This window comes from Leiobunum rupestre, chromosome 10 (assembly GCF_980474605.1).
Source record: "Leiobunum rupestre chromosome 10, qqLeiRupe1.1.hap1, whole genome shotgun sequence".
Taxonomy (NCBI): Eukaryota; Metazoa; Arthropoda; class Arachnida; order Opiliones; family Sclerosomatidae; genus Leiobunum; species Leiobunum rupestre.
The window spans coordinates 4,365,751-4,388,927 of NC_143393.1; the positions used below are offsets into that span (position 1 = coordinate 4,365,751).

The window sequence follows — 23,177 nt, forward strand, 5'->3', positions numbered from 1 at the left end:
TGTTTTCGGACTACATCAAGACAATGTACAAAATGAAGGCCGAGGCTTCGGGGTTTCCAGTGGGGATCACAACCCCCGACGAAAAAAACAAATACGTCTCGGATTTCGAGGACCACGAAGGCGTTAAACTCGATCCCACGAAGATCGCGTTAAACCCCGGTAAACGTGCCGTCGCGAAGTTAATGTTAAATAGTTTTTACGGTAAGTGGGGACAACGGAATAACCTCGTAAAAACCGAGATCGTTAAGGATCGAGAACAATTCTTTAAACTATTTAATGACCCGAATATCGAAAGGAAAAGTGTCTTGGCGATAAACGATAAGACGTTGCTTGTCAAATGGGAACACCTCAAGGAAATCGATCCGGCTTTGGCCCATGTAAACGTAGTTTTAGCCTGTTATACCACCGCTTTTGCCCGAATGAGGCTCTATACTCATCTAGAGGCTCTAGGGGATAGTATACTTTACCACGACACTGATAGTTTAATATATAGATCACGCGATGGCAATAAGCTAGTGCAGGAAGGAACATTCCTTGGGAATATGACGGATCAATTATCGGAATTTGGTCCAAATTGTCATATTACCGAATTTTGCTCGGGCGGCCCGAAAAATTACGCCTTCCGCGTACTCAACCGCGATACCGGTGAAATTAAGGAGGTCGTCAAGGCTAAAGGTCTCAGGCAGAACTATTCCACTAGAAATTCCATCTCTATGGACTCGTTGAAAGGGATGCTCGGAATCGATGTAGACGCGCCCACTCTCGAGAAAGAAATCGAAATCCCGCATCATATTTGTCGGTTAAATGATCATACAGTGGTAACTGTAAAGCAAGTTAAAAAATATAGGCCAGTTGTCAATAAATTACGCGTTATCGATAATTTCGAAACATTACCGTTCGGATATAAAGAATAATATTTAAAAAAATGACTAGTTCAGAATGAAAAAACATATCCTAATATCCGGGTATAACCCGTTTATAGAATGCCTGTAAAAGGAATTATTGGTTAATTACCCTTATACGCGAAGTTTCGGTATTAACTGTTTTTATCCATCATATTCGAAAGATAAGTCGTTATGGCTTTAAAAACTATTAACCTATAATGTAACTCATATTAGACGATAAGTCCCACTTAAAATGGCAGCATCAGTATTAAGTAAATAACACCGCTAAACTCATATTTTTTATTTTTACCCGAACGGTTTGTTTCTTAAATATCGATGTAGTTTAACTTAGAGACCTCATTTAATAAAAGCATGTTACCACTGTATGGTCCTTTCTCCGCTCTTCTGAGCGGGCCGAGCGGTAGCGGGAAGTCCGTTTTGATGGCGCGAATTATAAAAAATAAAGATGAAATGATTTCCCCCCCGCCGACCAAAATATTTTGGCATTATAGCGAGTGGCAAACACTTTATGACACTTTAAAAGACTCCGTAGTGTTCCGAGAAGGAGTCCCCAATCTCGATGATTACCCTGGTGAAGAAGGCGAACACGTTCTCCTCATCGCCGACGATTTAATGAACGAGAACAATGGTCAAATCGGAGCTTTCTTCACGAAAGGCGTTCACCACCGTAATATAAGCTTCGTATTTATAACCCAGAACATTTTCCCAAAAACAAAGGATGCGCGCGAAATTTCGCTGAACGCGAATTACATGGTTTTGTTCAAGAACCCTCGTGACCAACTTCAACCCGCTATATTATTCCGTCAACTTAGAGGCGCCAATTACCGCTTCGCTATCGAGGCCTATCTCGACGCGACCAAACGCCCTCACGGCTATATTCTTATCGACAATAGGCAGGAGTGCCCCGATGACTTCCGTTTAAGAACGGATATTTTCCCCGACGAAACCGAAATGGTCTATATCCCTAAGAAAAAAAAGTAGGGAGTATAAAGTCAGCGGAGAGGAAGAAGTCCCTATCCAGTTCGAAAATGCCGGCCCTGGTTGCCGGACACAAAGATTTTCTCTCGGCCCTAGGTAGATCAAATTTTAAACAACGACGCGCTATTCTCCATCACGCTAAAAAACCCTTAATTGATGCTATTGCTGAATGCTGCGATAATACTTTGAAAGGGAATTTAAAGTTAAACCCTTGTCAGAAACGAAAACTAGCTAAACAAAAGAAATTCATTAGACAGGTAGCCTCTAAAAAAGTAGCCTGGCGTAAGAAGAAATTAATTTTAGTTCAAAAAGGTCACGGGATTCTAAGTATTCTCATCCCCACCGTTATTTCAGCCCTCAGTGGGATTTTAGGTCGTTCTTAAGGAAATAAAAAAATGTACGCTCAAAAGTTAGCCTTAGTCCCCCTCGACTCGTTAGGAAAAAATAATAATAATAATAATAATAATAATAATAATAAAAATGTTCTCATCCCCTCTCGAGATACCCCTCAATTTTCGTTTCCACATCCGTTAGGGTCCTCCGTGGATGAATTAAATAATAGCATGACCGACGTACTCAATTCCAATCTTGACATTAGGGATAAAGTTAAATTATTCGAGCAGATGTTCCATCGATATCAAAACATTAAGGATATAGCGACGAAGCCAAAAAATAGAAAAGAAACCGGGCAGGACACGGCCTTCTTAAATCTCGTTCCGATTCAGTTTAGAGCGAGTGCGAAGGACTTAATTAGCCGATTGATTAGCTTAGGCGATAAAGTTTCGTGGTCGAGTGAAGGCGAGTTGTTTATAGATCAAACGCGCGTGCCCGGGTCAGATATCGCTACGCTCGTAAGTTACGCCGTTGGGGCTATAAATAGAAAACGAACGCCTCCCCCCACCGGTTGGAACGAGTTCGACGCCTTGTTCACGCCTACGGTATCATTCAAGAAAACCATCCCGCGAGTGAAAAAGAAGAAAAAAATTACATTTTCGGCGAAACCTAGAAAAGCATCGGTCGTTCGGACTCCGCTCCAATTTAAACCCCGGGACTTATCGAAAGGGGTTATCAATAGAGGCGCGAAAAAAAGGAAAACGGAACAACCAATATGGGAAGAGTTTCTAACCCCGAGGCAGTCTTGAAAAAAATTTATTACGATCCAAAACATCCCGCGAGTTTCGACGGATTGGAAAAACTTTATCAGGCCGTGAAAGACAGAGGTATTCCCCGGGAAACGGTAGAAAAATGGTTAACGAAGCAAGAATCGTACACGTTACATAAGACCGCCTATCGGAAATTTAAAAGGAGCAAGGTTTTCGTAACTAATATTGGCGACCAGTTTCAAATGGACTTGGCGGACATGAGAGACATTTCCGAACACAATTCCGGCTTTAATTACCTACTAGTATGTATCGATACATTCTCGCGACGCGCGTGGGCAGTCCCTTTAAAAAGTAAGAAAGCCGAAGACGTAATCGCCGCGACCGAGAAAATATTCGAGGATCTCACGCCTCTTAAAGTTCAAACCGATAAAGGGGGGGAGTTCACGGGGAAAAAATATCAGGATTTCCTTAAAAGTAAAAAAGTTAAATTCTTTACTAGCGAAAACGATACAATCAAAGCGTGTATGGTCGAGCGACTAAATCGTACGCTAAAGGCTAAAATGTATAAATATTTCACTGCTAATAACACCTATCGATACTTGGACGTCCTCCCTGATTTAATTCATAGCTACAATACCACTAAACATTCCACTATAAAAATGTCACCTCTAGACGTGAAACCGGAAAATATTCTGAAAGTATTTAAAACAATTTACAAGGAAATCCCCGTGAAAAGCCGACGTCAACCTAAACTTAAAGTCGGTGACTTTTGTCGTATCAGCAAATACAGGGGGGTCTTTGATAAAGCCTACCCCGGTACCTGGTCAAAGGAAGTCTTTAAAATCACCCGCCTCGTAAATTTAGACCCGCCCCTTTACACGATCGAAGATTTAACGGGGGAGGGAATAAAGGGACGTTACTATCAGGAAGAACTGCAATTAGTCGCTAAACCTCGACTATACAAGATCGATAAAATTCTCAAGTCTCGGAAACGCAAAAATCAGGTCGAATACTTTGTCAGTTTCGTAGGATATCCGTCGAACGCGAACTCGTGGGTCAAGAAAAAAGATGTATCTGACATTACCTTCAAACGCTAGCATGCGGGTTTACGCCGACAATACGATGGCGTCCTATACCTCAGCGTTACCGAAACCTGTCGAATTGGCGGGGTCTTGGGAGTGCGGGCTAGCTGAGATAAATTACACTAGCGCGTTCTTCAACGTCCTCGAGGGACAAAACACTATCGTTTTCATGGTTGTCGACGAAATCCCTCCTGTCGAATGTAACCCGTCTCCAATCGAAGTCAAGCAAAATGAACCGGAGACTAGCATCGAAAAAAACCTAGAGCCGCCTCAAGCCGATCAACCTAGTTTGGGAATAACACTTAAAATTACCACGCCGGGGAAAAAAAATCCGAAAGGGAAAAAAACGGAGCAGATTTTCGATGCCGCCAAAAACGGTGAAACTCTTACGGGTGAAGCTCAGATCGCCGAATGCGCGGCTCAGCCTAGAAGACCCAGAGGGACCTCCCACGTTTATAGGGTACCCATAGGGTACTATTCTTCCATCGAACATTTAATTAAGATAATAAACGAAATTATTAAAGATATGAAGACGTCTCTTCAATATAACGAGATCACTCGCCGAGTTCGAATAAGCCCCTTTCGTCATAACGTACTAGTGCAATTTCATTTTGGTCTAGCCATGACATTGGGCTTCGATCCCGGGATTCAATCTTTGGAAAGGGGTTACCGGGGCGCTAGGCCGGCCCTTATAGGCTTTCAAATCCCCCCTCAACTTTACGTTTATACTAATATCGTCGAAGATCAAATGGTGGGTGACACTCTCGTTCCTCTCGTTAGGATTGTCCCCGTAGAAGGCTCGTTCGGAGATAACGTCGGGAAAATTTATGACGTGCCTCATTACGTGCGAGTCTCCAAACGCTATTTCGACACGATCCAAGTACATATAATGAACCCTCAGGGGAAACCGGCGCCATTTGCCTTCGGGTCTCTGACGGTTAAACTACATCTACGGAAACAAGATGCCTAAGCCGGATGTCCTCGACGCGCGGGGGTCCTGTCCCTATAGAAATTATTATCTTAATCAAGCGCAAACTGGGGGGTCTAATTTCTATCAAGGAGCGGCTTATCAGAAAGGGCACGGTCTCGGAAGTCTGTTCTCGGGGCTCTTCCGCTGGGCCTCCCCTCTTTTAGTTAGAGGGGCGAAGTATATAGGAAAACAAGCGTTGGGGGTCGGCAGTAAAATTCTCAATGACGCCGTGGCGGGTGAGAATATAAAATCTTCGGCGAGGAAACGTTTCGGTGAAGCTCTAGAAGGGATAACCGGACAAAGCGGTTCGGGGCGGAAAAAGCGTAGGAGAACTAAAACGAGAAGCAAGAAGAAGAAAACAACGAGCAGGAGGAAAACTAGAAAAAGGACCGTTAAACGCAGAATCGGGGCAGTAGCTCGTCGGAAGCCCACGAAACACGTTCGTGACATTTTTTCCCTCAACTAAAAAGAACCAAAATGTACAAAGTTGAAGCCTTGAAATCGGAATTGGACCTGTTCTCGGTCACCCCCGTGCAAACTAGCGTCGAAAGCGCGACTCCAACTTTCTATCGACCGATCTCTACGCTACGAGATGATTCCCAGATTGAATTTTGTATCCCTAAAAGCCCCGAGTATACGGATCTCGCGATGAGTCTCCTTCACGTTAAATGTAAAGTAACGCGGGAGAATGGGGCTAATTTAGACCCCGACGTTAAATTATCAACTTGTAATAACCTAATGCATAGTCTCTTCGATCAAATTGAAATCTACTTGAACGACAATTTAATCACGCCCTCGGCAAGTCGATATTCATACCGAGCCTATTTAGAATCGCTCTTGAACTATTCTGGCGAGGCTAAAACTTCTCACCTGACTTCGTGTCTCTACGCCAAAGACGCTGCCGGAAAGTTTGACGATATAATTACCAACTCGGGGAGCAAGATTCGTCAAGCAGCTATTAAGGATTCAAAGGAAATTTCCTTAGTAGGGGCAATATACGCCGACCTTTTCAACATTCCGAAATACCTTCTAAGCGGGGTGGAAATTAAAGTCCGACTTTCAAGGAGTAAAACGGCCTTTGTCCTTATGGGAGACCCCTCGTTAAACGTGGGGAATTTTAAGATCGCTATAACGGACGCTACTTTGGAAATACGGAAATGCAAGATAAGTCCTCAAATCATTCTGGCTCACGAAAACGCTCTCTTAGGCGCCACAGCGAAGTACCCTTTTACCCGAACCGAAGTGAAAAGCCACGTACTGCTCACCGGCGTTTCAAATACGAGTCTCGACAATGTGTGGCTGGGACCGCTCCCTCAACGCGTTATTATCGGCCTAGTCTCGCATACGGCTTGCGCGGGCGATTTTCATAAAAATCCTTATAACTTTCAACCATTCGGGTTAAATTTCTTATCTCTCTACGTTGATTCGGACGCGGTTCCGAGCAAACCTCTCCAGCCCAAGTTTTCCCAGAATCAATTTGCCCGTGAATATTACACCTTGTTTACGGGGACTAATATACACTTTAAAGATGATGGGAATAGTATATCGCACTCAGAATATCCGAGGGGCTATACTCTATATGCCTTTGATATCACGCCTGATCTTTCCGCGAGTGACAACTCTCATTGGAACCCCGTAAGACGGGGACAGCTACGTATCGAGTTGGGATTCGAAACCCCGCTCACTGAATCGGTTTCGGTCGTTATTTACGGGGAATTTCATAGTTTAATGCAAATAGACAAAGACCGCAACGTGGTGATTGATTATTAAAATGAACACGTTAGAAATAAACGAGATCCTCGGGCATTTACCCGGGTATCAAGGTGCCTTTGCTTCCGATAGACTCCCCGAATATATCCCTTCCTTCCCCGCCTCCCTGGTCGTTAACCTCGATCCTCACGATGGGCCCGGGACTCATTGGGTAGCTATTTACCTAGACGCTTTCAGGAGGGCCGGGTACTTTGACTCGGCGGGTCGTTCGGTGACCCTCCCCACGATAAAAAAGTTCCTGAGAAAAAATTCCTCGAAAATACTCTACAATAGACGTCGTCTACAGGCCGTGGGAAGCAAAGTTTGCGGACAATACTGCGTGCTCTATCTGGAACATCGCTATAGGGGGCGGAGTTTGACCTCCTTCGCTGATAGGTTCACGAGGAACCAATGGAGTAATGACAATCGCGTGGAGACCCTATTTAAGAAGCGGATTTAACTTACCTTGAGTCAGAGGGGGTATCAGCCAACAGAAACATCATGGAAAGACCGCTGGTAGTTGTCGATTTTGAATTCTTACTCGGCGCGAAATACGAACCGGTCGTTAAAGAAGTTGCCGTCGCGTTCGTCGGGGAGTTTCCCCTAGTTAAAAGTGTATTCGTTAAACCTCCGTACCACGGTAGCGGTCTTTCTCACCACGTAGCCCGGCAAAATCAATGGGTCTTTACCCATATCAACGGTTACCTCTGGAACCACGGCGATACCCCTTACATCGAGCTAGAACATCGGCTCAAGGCCTTAACCGAGGACTCCGAATTCGTTTACTGCAAGGGAGAGGAGAAATGTCACGTCCTCAGGAAACTCATCCCCCAAGAGGTGATCGAACTCGGGGAAATCGGTTGCCCCAAGGCCAAGGACATCAGCATCGACCAGAACTATCGGTGTCGGTTTCATCGGCGAGGGAGCCCGACGCTTCTCTGTGCGCGGGAGAAGGCCTGCCGCTTCGCCAAGTGGTTGGAGACCCATCACCAGACGGCTCCCTCGCCGCTCTTCGAGGAAGACGAAGGATTCTTTTAAAACTTTTCTTTATAAAAAAACAATTAATTATTTTTCGAACTCTTATGTTTTTAAAAAACCATTACGTAATTTTCTCAATTCGCGCGCGTATTTTCATTTCGTATCATTTTTCTTATATTCAGTGTTATCATTTTTTGTAATATCTTCCTTTGCGTTAATAAATGTTTCGTTCGAATTTATGTTTTTATTTTTTCAACATACACGTCTAAACTCGTAAGGGGGGGATGGGGGAAAGAGAAAGTCGAGGTTTTTTAGTCGTCTAGTACCGGATCATTCCCCGGGTCATTCCCGAAGTCGGAGAAGTAAGAGGTAGACGCTTTTTTTCTTAAGATGAATTTTGAGAAAAACAGAATCGCTAGTTTCAAGAGTTTTCCCTGTAAGTTTTTAAACGTGAGGGAGCTAGCGAAAGCGGGTTTTTTCTACGTCGGTCACCGGGACAGCGTAATGTGTTTCTCCTGTCAGCGTGTCGTCAAGGACTGGACGGCCGACGACGTCCCGTTACTAAGACACGAAAAAGAGTGTAACTTTTGTCCGTTCATAAGAAATGATTTTTCGGGGGATGTCCCAGCCCTGTCGATGGAGCTTGAAGGGTCAAAGCCGATGCGATACGAGATCGCGCGAATTCGTTCCTTTACTAGAGGATTTAATAATAATTATATTAAGAATAATATTAATAATAAGGAAGGTTTGCCGATTGATCCTTTAAGGGAAGCTAGGCATTTATCCAAAGCTGGTTTTTTTTTACGAATTTCAAAGATTGCGTAAAATGCTTTTCCTGTTCTGGGGAACTAATGAACTGGGATAAGGAAGATAGTCCGTTCGAGGAACATTGGGAAAATTTTCCTCATTGTAAATTTCTTATTTCGAGGGCAAGAAGTGGAAATGTAAAGCATTTAATAGCCGCTGAGGATATCGTAGAAAAGGACAACCAGCTGAATTATTCGACTTACCCCGAATCACGATTAATATACGATTCTTTAAACGAAATAGTCGAAGTCTTAGATGAAGGACGAGGTCTAGACATGCCCGGGGAATAATAGATTTATCCCGAGGAATTCGAGAGGGGCCGCGTGATAATAGACTATTTTTAGGGGGGGCCGTTCACCCCTCAGCGAGAGATGGAAAGAGGGATTTACCCTCCCGCCTCGGTTCTAAGGATCATTCGATCGGTCGCGGACGAAGGTGATAGACACCATTTTTACTCGGCTTCCGTTAAAAAAGATGCATTTTGAGAAAAATAGAATCGCTAGTTTCAGAGGGTTTCCATGTAAGTTTCTAAACGCGAGGGAGCTAGCGAAAGCTGGTTTTTTCTACACCGGGCACACTGATAACGTCATGTGCTTCTCTTGCGAGAGGGTCGTCAAGGGGTGGATGACTAATGACGTCCCGTTGCTGAAACATATCGAGCAGAATCGCTTATGTAAATTCGTAAATGACGAGAATACGGGGAATGTCCCCGTCCTAACACTGCCGATAGACGATAAAGAGCAGACGGATGAGACGGAGCTAAATCCTATGCGCCATGAGCTTGAGAGAATTCGTTCGTTTAACAAGGGATTCCCTGTTAATATCGTAGATGGTAGAGCCTTAGCTCGGGCTGGGTTTTATTATTTAAATTATAAAGATTCCGTTAAATGCTTCGCGTGTGAGGGTGAACTTATGGCTTGGGAAAAAGGCGATAGTCCTTTCGGTGAGCATAGGAAATATTTCCCCCATTGTAAATTTCTATTAGGGGAAGAATGTGGAAACGTAGCTCATTTTATAGCTGACGAGGATATTGTAGAAACTAACCAACCACCTTATTCTTCGACTGCCGAGAAAGCCATAGTATACTGTTTTTTAAAAGAGGTGGTTGACATTTTAGAGGGTGAAAAACGGAAACGACTGGAAACCAAACATTTTTGCACAATTGGATAATAGGTTTTGGAGGCCGCGTGAATCTCTCTTTTCCCCAACTTTCTCACGGTTTGAGAAATTCCTTCATTCGGGGTCTCTCTCCCCCCTAGTTAGAGATTTCTCCCTGGATTTTAGTTCGGTAGGAATCATTCGATCGCTAGTTTACGAAGGTGTCAGACTAAATTTTTAACTTCCTCTAAAAAAAATGAATACCCTGGCGAAACGAGTCGCTAGTTTTAAAAAGTTCCCGGTGGAATATATGGACACTCTCGAACTGGCTCAGGCGGGCTTCTTCTTCGTAGGGCATAAGGATATCACTATCTGCTTCTGGTGCGACGGTCTGGTGCGGGATTGGGAGCTGGGATCTAACCCCTTACATTGCCACACCGCCTTGTTCCCCGAGTGCGAGTACGCCAAGCTCGAGTTCGCGAAGCTACAGGAGACCTACGATGCCCAACTAGGCCCTATGAGGTATGCGGACGAGCGGTTGAAGACTTTCACCAGTTTCCCGCTAGAGAAGCCGTGCCATATGGAACTCACCAACGCGGGTTTTTTCTACACAAACTTTACGGACTACGTGAAGTGTTTTTTCTGCGGTGGTGAGATCGGAGATTGGGGTGCGGAAGACGATGCCTTTCTGGAACACGGGAGACTTTTTCCCGATTGCAAATTTGCAAAAAACTATTATTGCGGGAACGTCTTTTTAAAATCATTCATGCTCAACATCGCGTAAAATTTGATCTCGTTCCCGTAACTTTCTTTTTCCTCGATGTAGAAGATCGAACTAACTATTCCTTATTAAATAATTTCCATTTTAAAAGGAGAATCTCCCTAATTAATAATATTTTACAGCCTATTTTATTAAAACATGTACAGAAAAGTGTAATAAAAAATGATTTAGTATAATATTCGTCTCGTTATTTTTTTCCAATACATTTTAGGTAAAAAAAGATAGGTAAGTGGAGGTATCCATAAAATGAGGTGAAGTTAGAGGGCTCCATAATTTTGGATCTATAAATTCGGTGAGTCTATGAAAATCGCTCCATAATTTTGGATCTATAAATTCGGTGGCTCTATAAAAATCGCTCCATAATTTTGCTTATCTATAAAAAAGGTGAGACCTTATCTATAATTCTGCTTATCTAGAAAATCGCTCTATAATCTTGCTTATCTATGGCCAGGCCTATTTCTCTTGCGGAGGGGCGCCATCTTGCTGAAACCACAACTGACGTCTTTCAGCCAATGGAAGGTCGTCGATTGCGTCACTCAGTTCGTTCTGTAGAAAATGTAAATACCTTTGGCCGTTGAGGTTCGTCGGCAGGAAAAAGGGACCAATCAAACGGTTTCCAACAAGTCCAACCCAAACATTGACCCGTTCAAATTGAACCAGTCGATGATATTCAAAACCCCAATGTGGGTTGATGTCAGACCAAAGATGGCTGTTTTGATGATTAAAGGGCCCATCTCTAGAAAATGACGCTTCGTCGGAGAACAAAACATGGCGCAAAAATTGTCTATCTTCTTGGACAGCATTTAGTAACCAGTTGCTAAATTCATAACGTCTTTGATGGTCTCCGTCAATTAGTCCTTGGTGGAGCGTAGCTCTGTATGGGTGATAGCGATTCTTACGAAGAATTTTCCACACACGATTTGCAGAACAACCCAAATCAGCAGCGGCGTTAGCGCAACTGTGACGAGGATATGCCACAAAGTACGCGAGTACATTGTTCTCGAAGTCTAAATCCGGTTGACCCAATCCGCGAAACCTAGGTTGCAAGTGACCAAATTGATTGAAATCGTGAATTGCTCGTCTTACTGTATTTACAGATGGTGCTCCATTTGGATGTCTTTCTGCGAAGATTTCAGTCATTCTTCTAAGGTTTTGCGCTGCTTCTCCATAGTAAATGGCAACTATCTCGGTACGCTCAGCTACTGAATAACGAGGCATTGTTCGAAATATTATCAAACACTGATAATAATCTCCCAAAGTTTTCCTTTAAATACCCAATGCATGTTTAGGATTGACCTATAGCCTCGTATTTTTTAAATCCGGTCGTTTTTTTAACCAAAGTTTCAACTGGATTAGGTAATTCGGTTTCAATTATCGTTTCAAACAATCGTAATTTGGCTTCACCAACTTGTAAATTTTTCAAGCTCGAATTTTCACTGATAAATAAATTGTTTTTCGTCGAGTGAACAATTTTTAAGGGTTTTCGATGACGGCCTACAACTTTATAATAGAAATTTTTTATCTCGCACCTAGTGGTCGAAAAATAATTTTTCAAAATTGGTGAAAAACATTACCGAAAACGCTCAAATTTCTCAAACTGATGTCCCCCGGTATAGAGAATTGACCTTCCAAATTTGAAATCGGTACTATAAATAGTTTTTGAAAAAAAAACACTTTTCCGAGCAAAAAAAAAGACCCTGTATATTAGGGGTAAAATATGGCACGTTGGCATTTTCTCCTTCAAAATTAGTGTGGCATGTCCGAAAGAATTTTCGATTTGTGGCTGCTCCGTCACTAACAATTGCAAGGATTCGGAAACCGTTCGCTTCAAGCCTTCTAATTGCTTCCCAGATTATTGAATACAGTGCACTTGACGTTGCGGTTGTTGTTGGAAAGTGAGCAAATGGAATTTTTATACTACTCGTAATCCCTCGAAGCATGAGTTGTAGTATGTGAGTTGCAAGTGGGGGAGTGGATGATCCTTTTTCTTCCCGTTCAATGTCATCTAGTTGGTTGTGCTCCGGTGAAATATCTTTGAAACCAGTCAATAATCCCGTATTCTTATGACATACCAAATCAGGTTTTACATCAAGTTCATCGAGTAGTAATACAAAATATTTCTGATGGTCTGGAAGCTCGTGTAGCTTTGTCTCTTGAACCATTTGATTAAATTTATCATTATTAAAGCCACTGGAGTTTTCTAAAGTGTGGCTGTGATTGTACAACGTCCTGGTTGTTGGAATAGGAATAATTTTGGATTTCCGTAAAATTTCATAAGCTGATTTAGATTTGTTTTTCATGTATGTGCACCAATTCAAAAAGCCACGATCCCACCTCATACCATATTTGGAAGTTGTCATAGCCTTGATTTGTTGTTTCAAAATGATAGACGTAAACGAATTCTCTTTCTCCCCTTGAAGTTTGGCTTTGCACAAGTTTTCTATCAAATGTCTCTGTCTTTTAGTTTTTTGTACTTCTACTACTTTCTTAGTTGAACGCTTCAAAACTTTTGTTGCTTTCAGATTTTTGGCCGCATTCCGATGTCTCATTTTCCGTAAGGTTCCTCTGCATTTGTAACATTCAGAGCAACGCTTTTGATTTTTCTTTAGTTTGAGGAAACGGATGCACTTAACACTGTGAATAGATTTTAGTCTTTCGTTGTAAAAGCCCTTCTTTCTGCACATTTTATTATCTGGACAATTTCTATTGAAAGAGTTTATCCAATCTTGATCAGTATTCCCACGGCACAATTGAAATTCATCAATCGTACTTAAAAGCTTCGTAATGTCATAATTACATTTATATCAACATTTTGTAAATATTTTCATGAGGAAAAGGGTCAGAGGAAATTTTCATGTAGAATTGCACGTTTGTATCAAAATCAAATATGCACTCGATCACTCGAACATCATTTTCATGTCTGGAAAAGGTTACATTTCGCTCGGATATTGCCATAGACCAGCCTGCAGGCGGACGTAAAGTACCTGATTCAACTCCAACCCTTGTGTTGATAGATGATACCTATAAATGGTAATAGAAGAGTTAGATATTTGGACAAACTAACGAAAAGCACTGCGGGAATTTTCTGCTTAAGCTCCTTCTGTTTGCACTCTGCTTGGAAGGAGCGTGTGCTTGGAGCCGTGGGTAGCCTAACTACTTATATTTAATCTCTCAGTCCTAGTATTATTGTTGTTAATTTCGATGAATAGTTCTTTTCGTCTAAATGGTGCAGATTTAGTCTTGGGTGTTTCATTACTCAATTTACTTCCGTCATCTATTTGTCTATTTGGTTTGACGATGGTGGTGTTTCAGAAGAGTTGATGTTCCCCAAGGTTGGTGTTAAAAACATTTTTGGAGTCAAAACATTAAAAAGTGGAATTGGATCTGGGTGTTCAGGGGTTGGCCCTTGGAAGCCGTGAAAATGCCTTGAACAAATGTGGCTTGATGAACTGATTTTTGAATCAGAAAGATCTTCCCTACCACAGGCCAATATCCATTTCTTACATCTCTCAAGATCAGTTTTTGGTGAAGGAAATTTAATAAACACAAGGTAAGAATTATATATATATATATATATATATATATATATATATATATATATATATATATATATATATATATATATATATAATTATAATTCTTACCTTGTGTTTATGTCAATATAATTCAATAGTCAAGAATCAAACACGCTCGCTAAGACTAAAATCAGTTAAAAAGTGGGCAAAATACCGCGTAAAAATCCACCAATCAGAGGGAAACAGAGAAACCGGAAATAGCTAACGAAGGAGAGTTTGCCTATAGAAACGGGAGGCCAAAAAAACCACTATTAAGCCTACACTTTCCATTCCTGGGGCTTTATATTCTTTGGCTAGACGCTTTAGCGCCTGCTGCCGTCGAAAGGGGAAAATTCGGAAATTGTCTTCCCCCGCCCATAAAACGTTCAGCGTAAAGGCTCGTGACGCTCGTCCAATGAAATTCGTACACAACCCTTCGTTAGCGTGTTTAAAGGCTAGCTGCGTTCTCCTTGTGTTTGTTGCTCCTAGGTGACACATACCACATGACGTTTAAAGAACGCCTGTAGAACGCCAAAAAGTGAAACCAAATTGGAGCATCTGACATCTGTTGAACGCTCGGGCAGATGTACTCTTAGCGTTTATTAGGTGTAATAAAGTGCACTCTAGGTGTACGTTAGACGATCTTTATCCGTTTCAACAAGTGCACTTTTCGGAACACCAAGAGAACAATAGTGAAACCAAATTGGAGCATTTGTAATGCATACAGAACATCGGACATCTGCGGAACGCCAACCGAAAAAAGCACCAGAACACTAAATGAACACAAAGGGAACACTTAACGAAGGCATGCAGCTCAATGCTTTAGCTCCTTGATCACTGTTAACAATTACTGTTAAATTATAGTAATTTACCTGGAAAATGCATGCAAACTTAGCAAGTAAAAACCGTTTGCTGCAGTATATATAATGTACATTTGGATGTATAAAGTGCAATTAACAGTATTTTAAAAATAGAACCTTTAATGTACTATCCTGTTGTGACAAGAAATTACGCTATTGTTATAGGCATAACGAAATTAAATTTAAATATCAGTTATTACATATTAAGTATGTACATAAGTGACCTAAACAAATTTTTTATGTTAATAGGAATTTTCGATTTAAATATATAAAAGTAAATTATTGAATGAACTAATTTATTTCAAAGACGTGGTACACCTATATAGAATTAAAACAACTTAAGTTAACAAAATTTACTAAAAATAGATTCACAATTTTTACAGTGGTTAAATTACAATGCTGCCCACAAGTCCCACATTGGTTAACATCAATTATATTTATTTATTTTTTTAAATTTCAACAAAATGTAACTTTTCTGGCTATTTAAAATTTAATAGTCCATATAATATTACACAAATTCTACCAGTTTAATATTCTTCAATCTTGATTTTCATAAATACTGCAAAAATATGTTTTATAATTGAAACTCTTCAATGTCTTCTTTGAGTGTACTGCAGCTCAACAATAAAATAATTTTAATAAATGAACCTTAAGCACTATAGGGTTTAAGGCGGGTTTTTTGTCATCCAAAAGTTATGATTAAATGCAATTGCAAAAAATAGAGAAAAGATTTAAATGACTACTAAAATTTCATAATAAAAAAATCCTAATTATTTTTTTTTTAATGTTGCCTTACACAATAGGTGATCCCAGACCAATAAAGAATTATATTTAAAGGCAATTTCCCTTAAATTGCAGGCTATAAACACTGAAGCTTATAGTTGCGTTGGTTAAAAAAATGGTTATGTTTTGGGTTCAATAATTGCGATTCTGGGTTAAAATTTGGATATATTAAGGTTATCACATAGAAGAAAGCTTCAATGAAAATTTTCCATCTCCTACCATAAACAATGGGTGAACACAGAATAACAATGCCTATTTTCAACTATATTTAAAGGCAACTTCCCTTGCATTTAATTCTGGAAACACTGAATCTGCGTTCAACACAAAACTTTAATTATTGCAAATTTTTCACCAAATATATGTTACCGCTTTATTTTTTAACTTACACAGCTAGTCAGACTTGGGTAGGGTGGTTTTTAATGAGGGTTCAATTACAATTGAAAAAAGCTTGAACTTTGTTGAGATTTATTATACTCTACACCCTATATCACTTATTTAAAAGCTCAAGCAATGTTTTTCAAATGTGATTGAACAGTCACTAAAAATACCCTCCCCAAGTCTGAATCTCAGTGTAGGTTAAAATGAAAATGGTGAAATTGTTTTTTAGTTCAATAATTCTGCTTTGGTGTGAAAAATTTGCATAAATTAACGTTAATGCGTGTTTTCAGCATTAAATGTAATGGAAAATGCCTTTAAATATAGTTAAAAATAATCATTATCAGTCTGTGGTCACTTATTGATTCTGCTAGAAAAGTAAAAATATTTATGTAGACCACTTTTTAAAATTTGAATTTGATATTTTGGTAGCATAGTACCTATATCCCCCATTCCATTTAAACCATTACTTAAAACAACCTTCCCCAAGTCTGACAGGCTGTGTAGGCTAAAAATGAAGTGGCTAAATATTTTTAGCTTCAATAGTTGTATTTCTAGGTAAAACATTTGCATTATTAAAGGTATAGTGTTGAACGGAACTTGAGCTTTTAAATATGTGATATAGGGTGCAGAGTATTAAAATCTCAATAAAGCTTAAGCTTTTTTTTATTGTAATCGAACCCGAAGGGTTAACCCTTTTTGAAATCAGGTGTACAAATCAGCAGGGAAATAACTGAAATCACTGCAAATCAGTAGCTTCCATAACGTTAAATCAAAAGTGAAATCATGTGAAATCTGAAATCAGGGGTACAAAATTTTGCAACAGTGAATAACCCCTCGATTGAACCCTCATTAAAAACAACGTTAAAAAATAAAGTGGTAACATATATTTGGTGAAAATTTTGCATTAAGTTAAGTTTTGTGTTGAACTTGCAGATTCATAGTTTTCAGAATTATATGTAAGGGAAGTTGCCATTAAATATAGTTGAAAATAGGCATTGTTAGTCTTTGTTCACCCATAGATTATGGTAAAAAAATTGAAAATTTCCATTTAGACAACTTTTTCAAATTTGAGTTTTAAATAAATGATAATGGTGCAGAGTATCTAAATTTCAAATTCAAATTTCAACAAGTTGTCTAAATGAAAAATTTCCATTTCTATACCACAATCAATGGGTGAACACAGATTACAATTGAAAAAAAAGCTTAAGCTTTGTTGAGATTTTAATACTCTGCACGATATATCACTTATTTAAAAGCTCAAGAAATTGTTTTTTCAAATGTGATTGAACCCTCACTAAAAACAACCTTCCCCAAGTCTGAATCGCTGGGTAGGTTAAAACGAAAATGGTGAAATTGTTTTTGAGTTCAATAATTCTGGTTCAGTGTGAAAAATGTGTATAAATTAACGGTTATGCGTTGAAGAATCTTCAGTGTTTTCAGAATTAAACTTAATGGAGAATGCCTTTAAATATATTTCAAAATAATCATTATCAGTCTGTGTCCACTTATTGATTATGGTAGGAGATGGGAAATTTTCATTTAGGTAGTTTTTTTTTTAAATTTGAGTTTGAAATTTTGATACCCCATACCATTTATTTAAAAGCTCAAGCAATTTTTTTTTCAAATGTGATTGAAATCTCACTAAAAACAATCTTCCCCAAGTCTGACAGGCTGTGTAGGTTAAAAATGAAATGGCTAAATATTTTTGGTTTCAATAGTTGTACTTCTGGGTAAAAATTTGCATTTATTAAAAGGTATCGTGTTGAACGGTCCCGGAGCTTCAGTGTTTTTAGAATTAAATGTAGGGGATGTTGCCTTTAAATATAGTTGAAAATAGTCATTGTTAGACTGTGTTCACCAATTGGTTAAGGTAGGGGATAGAAAATTTTCATTTAGACCACTTTTTCAAATTTGAGTTTTAAATAATATATGGTTCAGAGTATCAAAATTTAGAACTCAAATTTCAAAAAATTGCCTGAATGAAAATTTTCTATCTCCTACAACAATCAATGGGTGAACACAGATTAACAATGCTTATTTTCAACTATATTTAAAGGCAACTTCCCTAACATATAATTCTGAAAACACTGTAGCTCCGTTCAACACGATAACTTTAATAAATGCAAATGTTTCACCCAGAAATACAACTATTGAATCCAAAAATATTTAACCACTTTATGTTTAATCTACAAAGCGATTCAGACTTGGGGAAGGTGGTTTTTAGTGAGGGTTCAATCACATTTGAAAAAAAAATTGTTTGAGCTTTTAAATAAATGGTATAGGGTACAGGATATAAAAATTTCAAACCCAAATTTAAAAAAACTACCTAAATGAAAATTTCCCATCCCCTACCATAATCAATGAGTGAACACAGATTAACAATGCCTATTTTCAACTATATTTAAAAGCAACTTAAAAACACTGAACCTCTGTTCAACGCGATTACTTTAATTAATGCGAATTTTTGACTCAGAAATAAAACTATTGAATCCAAAACTATTTAACCATCCTTATTATTGCTCTAATTATAGTTAGTCAGTATTGGGTGAAGTTGTTTATAAGTGAGGGTTAAAATACTATTAGGTGTGCTATTTGTTTAAACTTTAATTTAGTTAAGCCTAGGCCATTTATTTATATGAAAAATACAATGCATATATTTACTCAACTTTAATGACTTCATTATTTACTTAAGTATTACTTAATTATTATGAAATTCTACTTACTTATTTGTTGTGATGATAATTTTATCTGCATGAAAATATCTAGCCAAGTCCGATAGAGTGAACCACGACCTAACCGTTACTCTTTGAAAACCGCGATTAGCTATCTCAACAAGAGGGCAAGACATAGGCAATTTGGTATTAATATGTAACACAGGCGCTCCCTAAACGACCCGTTAGATGCAACATAGATGTTCCATGTTCCACAGATGTCCTATGGACATATAAAGTACGGATTAGACCATTTAGAGTACACGTTGAGCATCTGTATTGCATTTGTAAATATGTAAATAGCATCTAAGTCATACATAATGAACATCTGTAAGACATATGAAGGCATTTTATGTGTTCAACCGATGTTTTTAGGTGCTCTTTAGATGTCATAAAGATTTGCTGTGCAATTTCCAATATCATATAATGACTCGCGCACCTAGGAAATCATTGACTGCGTTAGAAATCGTAGATATCCAAATATCCACACCAAAAACAGAAATGAGCCAACAGGCCAAAAGTCTAAAAATATAATGTAAGGGTTATATATTTTACCACGATAAATTTACGAGATCTTTATCCCATTGCTGCTAATTAATTATGTTTGTTACTTATGGTGATTCTCTAAATATCGTTGTAATATTATGAGTCGGTAATTCAATGGTGCAACACTACTCCGTATAAAACGTGGAGCGAGGCTAAAACCGATCTACCGTGTACACCGTAGCGATAGCGTCGTACCAGTTACTTACTAAATGAAATAAAATATAGATGTCAAAATTAAATATTTTATTTATAATCCACAAAAATATCTTGGGAAAGCAGCTCTTCACCACGTTCACACGTGTTATGAACAATATCGCTGGAAAAAGAACAGAAAAATTAAAACAAAAAACGTACTACCAAACTTCGGAGCAACCCAATCGACCAAACTTCGGAGCGAAAACCCAATCGACCAAACTTCGGAGCGAAAACCCAATCGACCAAACTTCGGAGCGAAAACCCAATCGACCAAACTTCGGAGCGAAAAACCAATCGACCAAACTTCGGAGCGAAAACCCAATCGACCAAACTTCGGAGCGAAAACCCAATCGACCAAACTTCGGAGCGAAAACCCAATCGACCAAACTTCGGAGCGAAAACCCAATCGACCAAACTTCGGAGCGAAAACCCAATCGACCAAACTTCTTAGCGAAAATAACAAATAAAAATATATATAATAACCACCCAATCGATCAAACTTCAGAGCAAAAATAATTAATATGTAGAAAAAATATATGATAACTACCCAATCGATCAGGCTTCAGAGCAAAAATAATTAATAGGTAGAAAAATAATAATAACCACCCAATCGATCAAACTTCAGAACAAAAATAATTAATATGTAGAAAAAATATATGATAACTACCCAATCGGTCAGGCTTCAGAGCAAAAATAATTAATAGGTAGAAAAATAATAATAACCACCCAATCGATCAAACTTCAGAGCAAAAATAATTAATAGGTCGAAAAATCTATAATAACCACCCAATCGAATAGGCTTCAGAACAAAAATAGCTACTAGAACAATATAATAACGCAATCAAGCAACAAATTCATCCAAATAATTGAAAACCAAGAACAGCTTACCATTCACAAATACTAATTTTCTACATAATTATACTACAACCGGATAAGCTTTAGGCCACGATGCATTCACTTCAAAATCACCTCTAACATTGGACGATTTCGCAGGGAAAAAATAAGATAAAAAAAAAGAAAAATATAAACAAGCACAAACCAACGATACGGAATAATAGACCAAAAACAACGTTATCTCGATGAGTAAAATAAAAAAAGAGCCTTCCTTTGTCAAAACCACCGATTCGTATGATATTACAAAAAAGCGTATCCAGAAAAAATAACTACCGAAGAATTGTACTCTTCCGTTTAATAAAAAAAACTGGCCTTATCATAAAGGTACCTTCACTTCAATAGAGTCTCACCAGCTAAAGCTTTTGAAAAATTAAGTGACGTAATACACTCACGGTATTAAGCGCCCCCATGAGTGGAAAAATGTTTTAACGTTTATTAAGCATAAAAATTCCTTCGATCTGGAGGCGCTAGCGGCGTAAGTTAATTTAGTCATCACTAACGCACAAACTGACCCAATTTAGAACAGTTTCTTTTATTTCCGTATGGGGCACGGTAATTTTCGAGGACGGCAGCTAAGGCTACATCGAAATTTTTCAGGATCTATTTTTAACTGCCTCTCAGTTCCCTATCCTTCCAACGGACCTGTATAAAGATCAAATCAAGACTCGTCCCATAATTTATTTCCGAATTACTAGACGCGGTAAAATAGCATCATTTTATATAGGAGCCTAAAATATCAATTATTATTGTAAGAATCAGGGCTTCCTAGTTTAGCCCCTGTCGCTCGAGAGAACAGAGGGACATTTTTGACGGGGCCACAAGGCAGATTTTCGAGTGAAAATCGTTAACTAATTTTTTGCGGAAAAATTCGAAATAATTTCCGGAAAAAGGTTCTTAGTAATTTTCCAGAAAATTTTCCGAGCAGAAAATTTTCCGACTTACAACACTAATTAAACATGATACCAGGAACCAAGATACTGATCGAGAAATACAAGATGATACAACGTTGGCTGGTAGTCGATATCTATCCATTCTGCTCGCAAGGCAGACGAGATCTTCAAGCCCAGAAACAAGTCCATGGAGATCGTCCAGTCTAAGATACCTTTCGAGCACACACAAACAACTTTTCTGGTCGTTACCACGCTCAACGACGCCAAAGCTCAGTTCCTCCATCATCGCCGCAGCGTGACTCTTCACCGCAATCAAGCAGCACATTAATTCAAAAACTTGAAAATCAAGCCAACTTCAATAAAAACATCTTACCATTAATAAAATAAAATTATATCACAAATTTTAAGTCGATTAGATAACTGAAAAAATAACGAAGTAGCCAAATAGAATGTTTCTGCAAAAATCAGTTATTTCGCGGAAAAATTAAATACGTTTAAAAAATAATAAATAATAAATTCGCTTTACAATTTAATAGAATAGCTGAAAAAAAATAATCATATCAAAAAATGGAAAATAAAACAAATCGTTATCTGGATCATTAAACAAAGGTCAACAGAGGTAAAATAAGTCCTTTCCCAGGCCTAACATTTTATTAGATCCACATCCAAATATAAAAAGCAAATTTAGATTTGAACTTTTACCGGCCTTTTTTTAATCGCTATTTTTCCTTCAAAAGTTTGCCTATGACATGTTGTATTTTCATTATAGTCACTTGAGAGTCAATAGCTCAACGGTAGGATATCCGTTTCCTACCTGAAGGACCCGGGTTCGATTCCTTGATGCGTTCATAATTTAGATTTAAATTAAGATAAAATAATTAATTAATTGTAAGTTTAATATCTTTTAACAATGTATAAAATGTTGTAAAATAAATTGACGCTAATAACTTTATAACAGCATAAATCTCTTCGCACAGCAGACCCGGGTTCGATCCCGGCCGGCGACAATAAATCGCAAATTGATAATAGGACGTATACCGTGAACATTTGGTGGAAACCCTGCCTTATGGACGTTGAGACGTTTTTCGTAACCCTCAGCATTCGGTCCGTTCGAAAAGTCAATACATACACAGAAAAAACAACGTTTAGCTTTTAAACATTTGAATTGCAATTTAACGCGTTATAAATGTAAATGGCTACTTTTGCCGTTGATTCACTAAACACCAAAATGTTTAAATCCAAAATGGCTAAACAACTAAACACGAGGAGCAAGCGAAAATCTATAATATCGCATAAAAAACCTAGACGTTTAACAAAATCAACATAAACCTAAACATCTGTGTTTTAAAGTGTTCAAAACGGATCCACTCAGAAAAAACAACGTTTAGGTTTTAAACACTTGAATTGCAATGTAACGCGTTATAGATGTAAACGGACAAAATGGCTAAACAACTAAACACGAGAAGGAATCTAAAATCTATAGAAACACGTTTGAAACCTAGACGATTAACAAAATCAGCAAAAACCTAAACACCTGTGTTTTAAAGTGCTCAAAATGGTTCCTCTGGGATATAGATTTGAAACGGCTTCTGTTATAAAAGCCAAAGTTTCCGCTAATAACGCGTTAGATCCGACTGCGCTGATGTAACCGTTTATTTTGCTTCTTTCCTATTCTAATGTCCCTCACATATTTAGTTATAATTCGTTAACGAGTTATCCTACGGATTTGCGGTCGGTGACATTCGGCACTAAACAATACGTAACATCCGAAAGTATGGTTGGTCTTGTCCAATATTTAGTGAAATTTCGAGAAAACCACGTTTTTGAGTGTACTTTTGGTCATAACTCGGAAACTATTACTACTAGCGACCCACGTTAACACATACTACAGAACGATACCCAACTCGACCAGAGT

General features: G+C 38.7%; 2 protein-coding genes across 2 annotated transcripts; both read left to right on the top strand.

The window, feature by feature from the left end:
• Positions 1 to 5,515: 5,515 nt before the first annotated feature.
• On the top strand, positions 5,516 to 6,808 carry LOC149923382 (uncharacterized protein F54H12.2-like). Its single transcript, XM_090161610.1, has one exon. It carries the CDS (start codon positions 5,516 to 5,518, stop codon positions 6,806 to 6,808), a length of 1,293 nt encoding a protein of 430 aa, XP_090017736.1.
• Positions 6,809 to 8,269: 1,461 nt separating this feature from the next.
• Positions 8,270 to 8,862, top strand: LOC149923383 (baculoviral IAP repeat-containing protein 7-B-like). Its single transcript, XM_090161611.1, has 2 exons — positions 8,270 to 8,510; positions 8,582 to 8,862. The coding sequence occupies exons 1-2, from the start codon at positions 8,270 to 8,272 to the stop codon at positions 8,860 to 8,862; spliced, it is 522 nt and encodes a 173-aa protein (XP_090017737.1).
• The last annotated feature ends 14,315 nt before the right edge of the window (positions 8,863 to 23,177 follow it).

Bases quoted from the DNA above. Each gene is read 5' to 3' on its own strand.
- LOC149923382 (XM_090161610.1), top strand. From the start codon at position 5,516: ATGTACAAAGTTGAAGCCTTGAAATCGGAATTGGACCTGTTCTCGGTC.
- LOC149923383 (XM_090161611.1), top strand. From the start codon at position 8,270: ATGTGTTTCTCCTGTCAGCGTGTCGTCAAGGACTGGACGGCCGACGAC. The intron at 8,511-8,581 runs GTTTGCCGATTG...CGAATTTCAAAG, and splicing joins TAATATTAATAATAAGGAAG to ATTGCGTAAAATGCTTTTCC.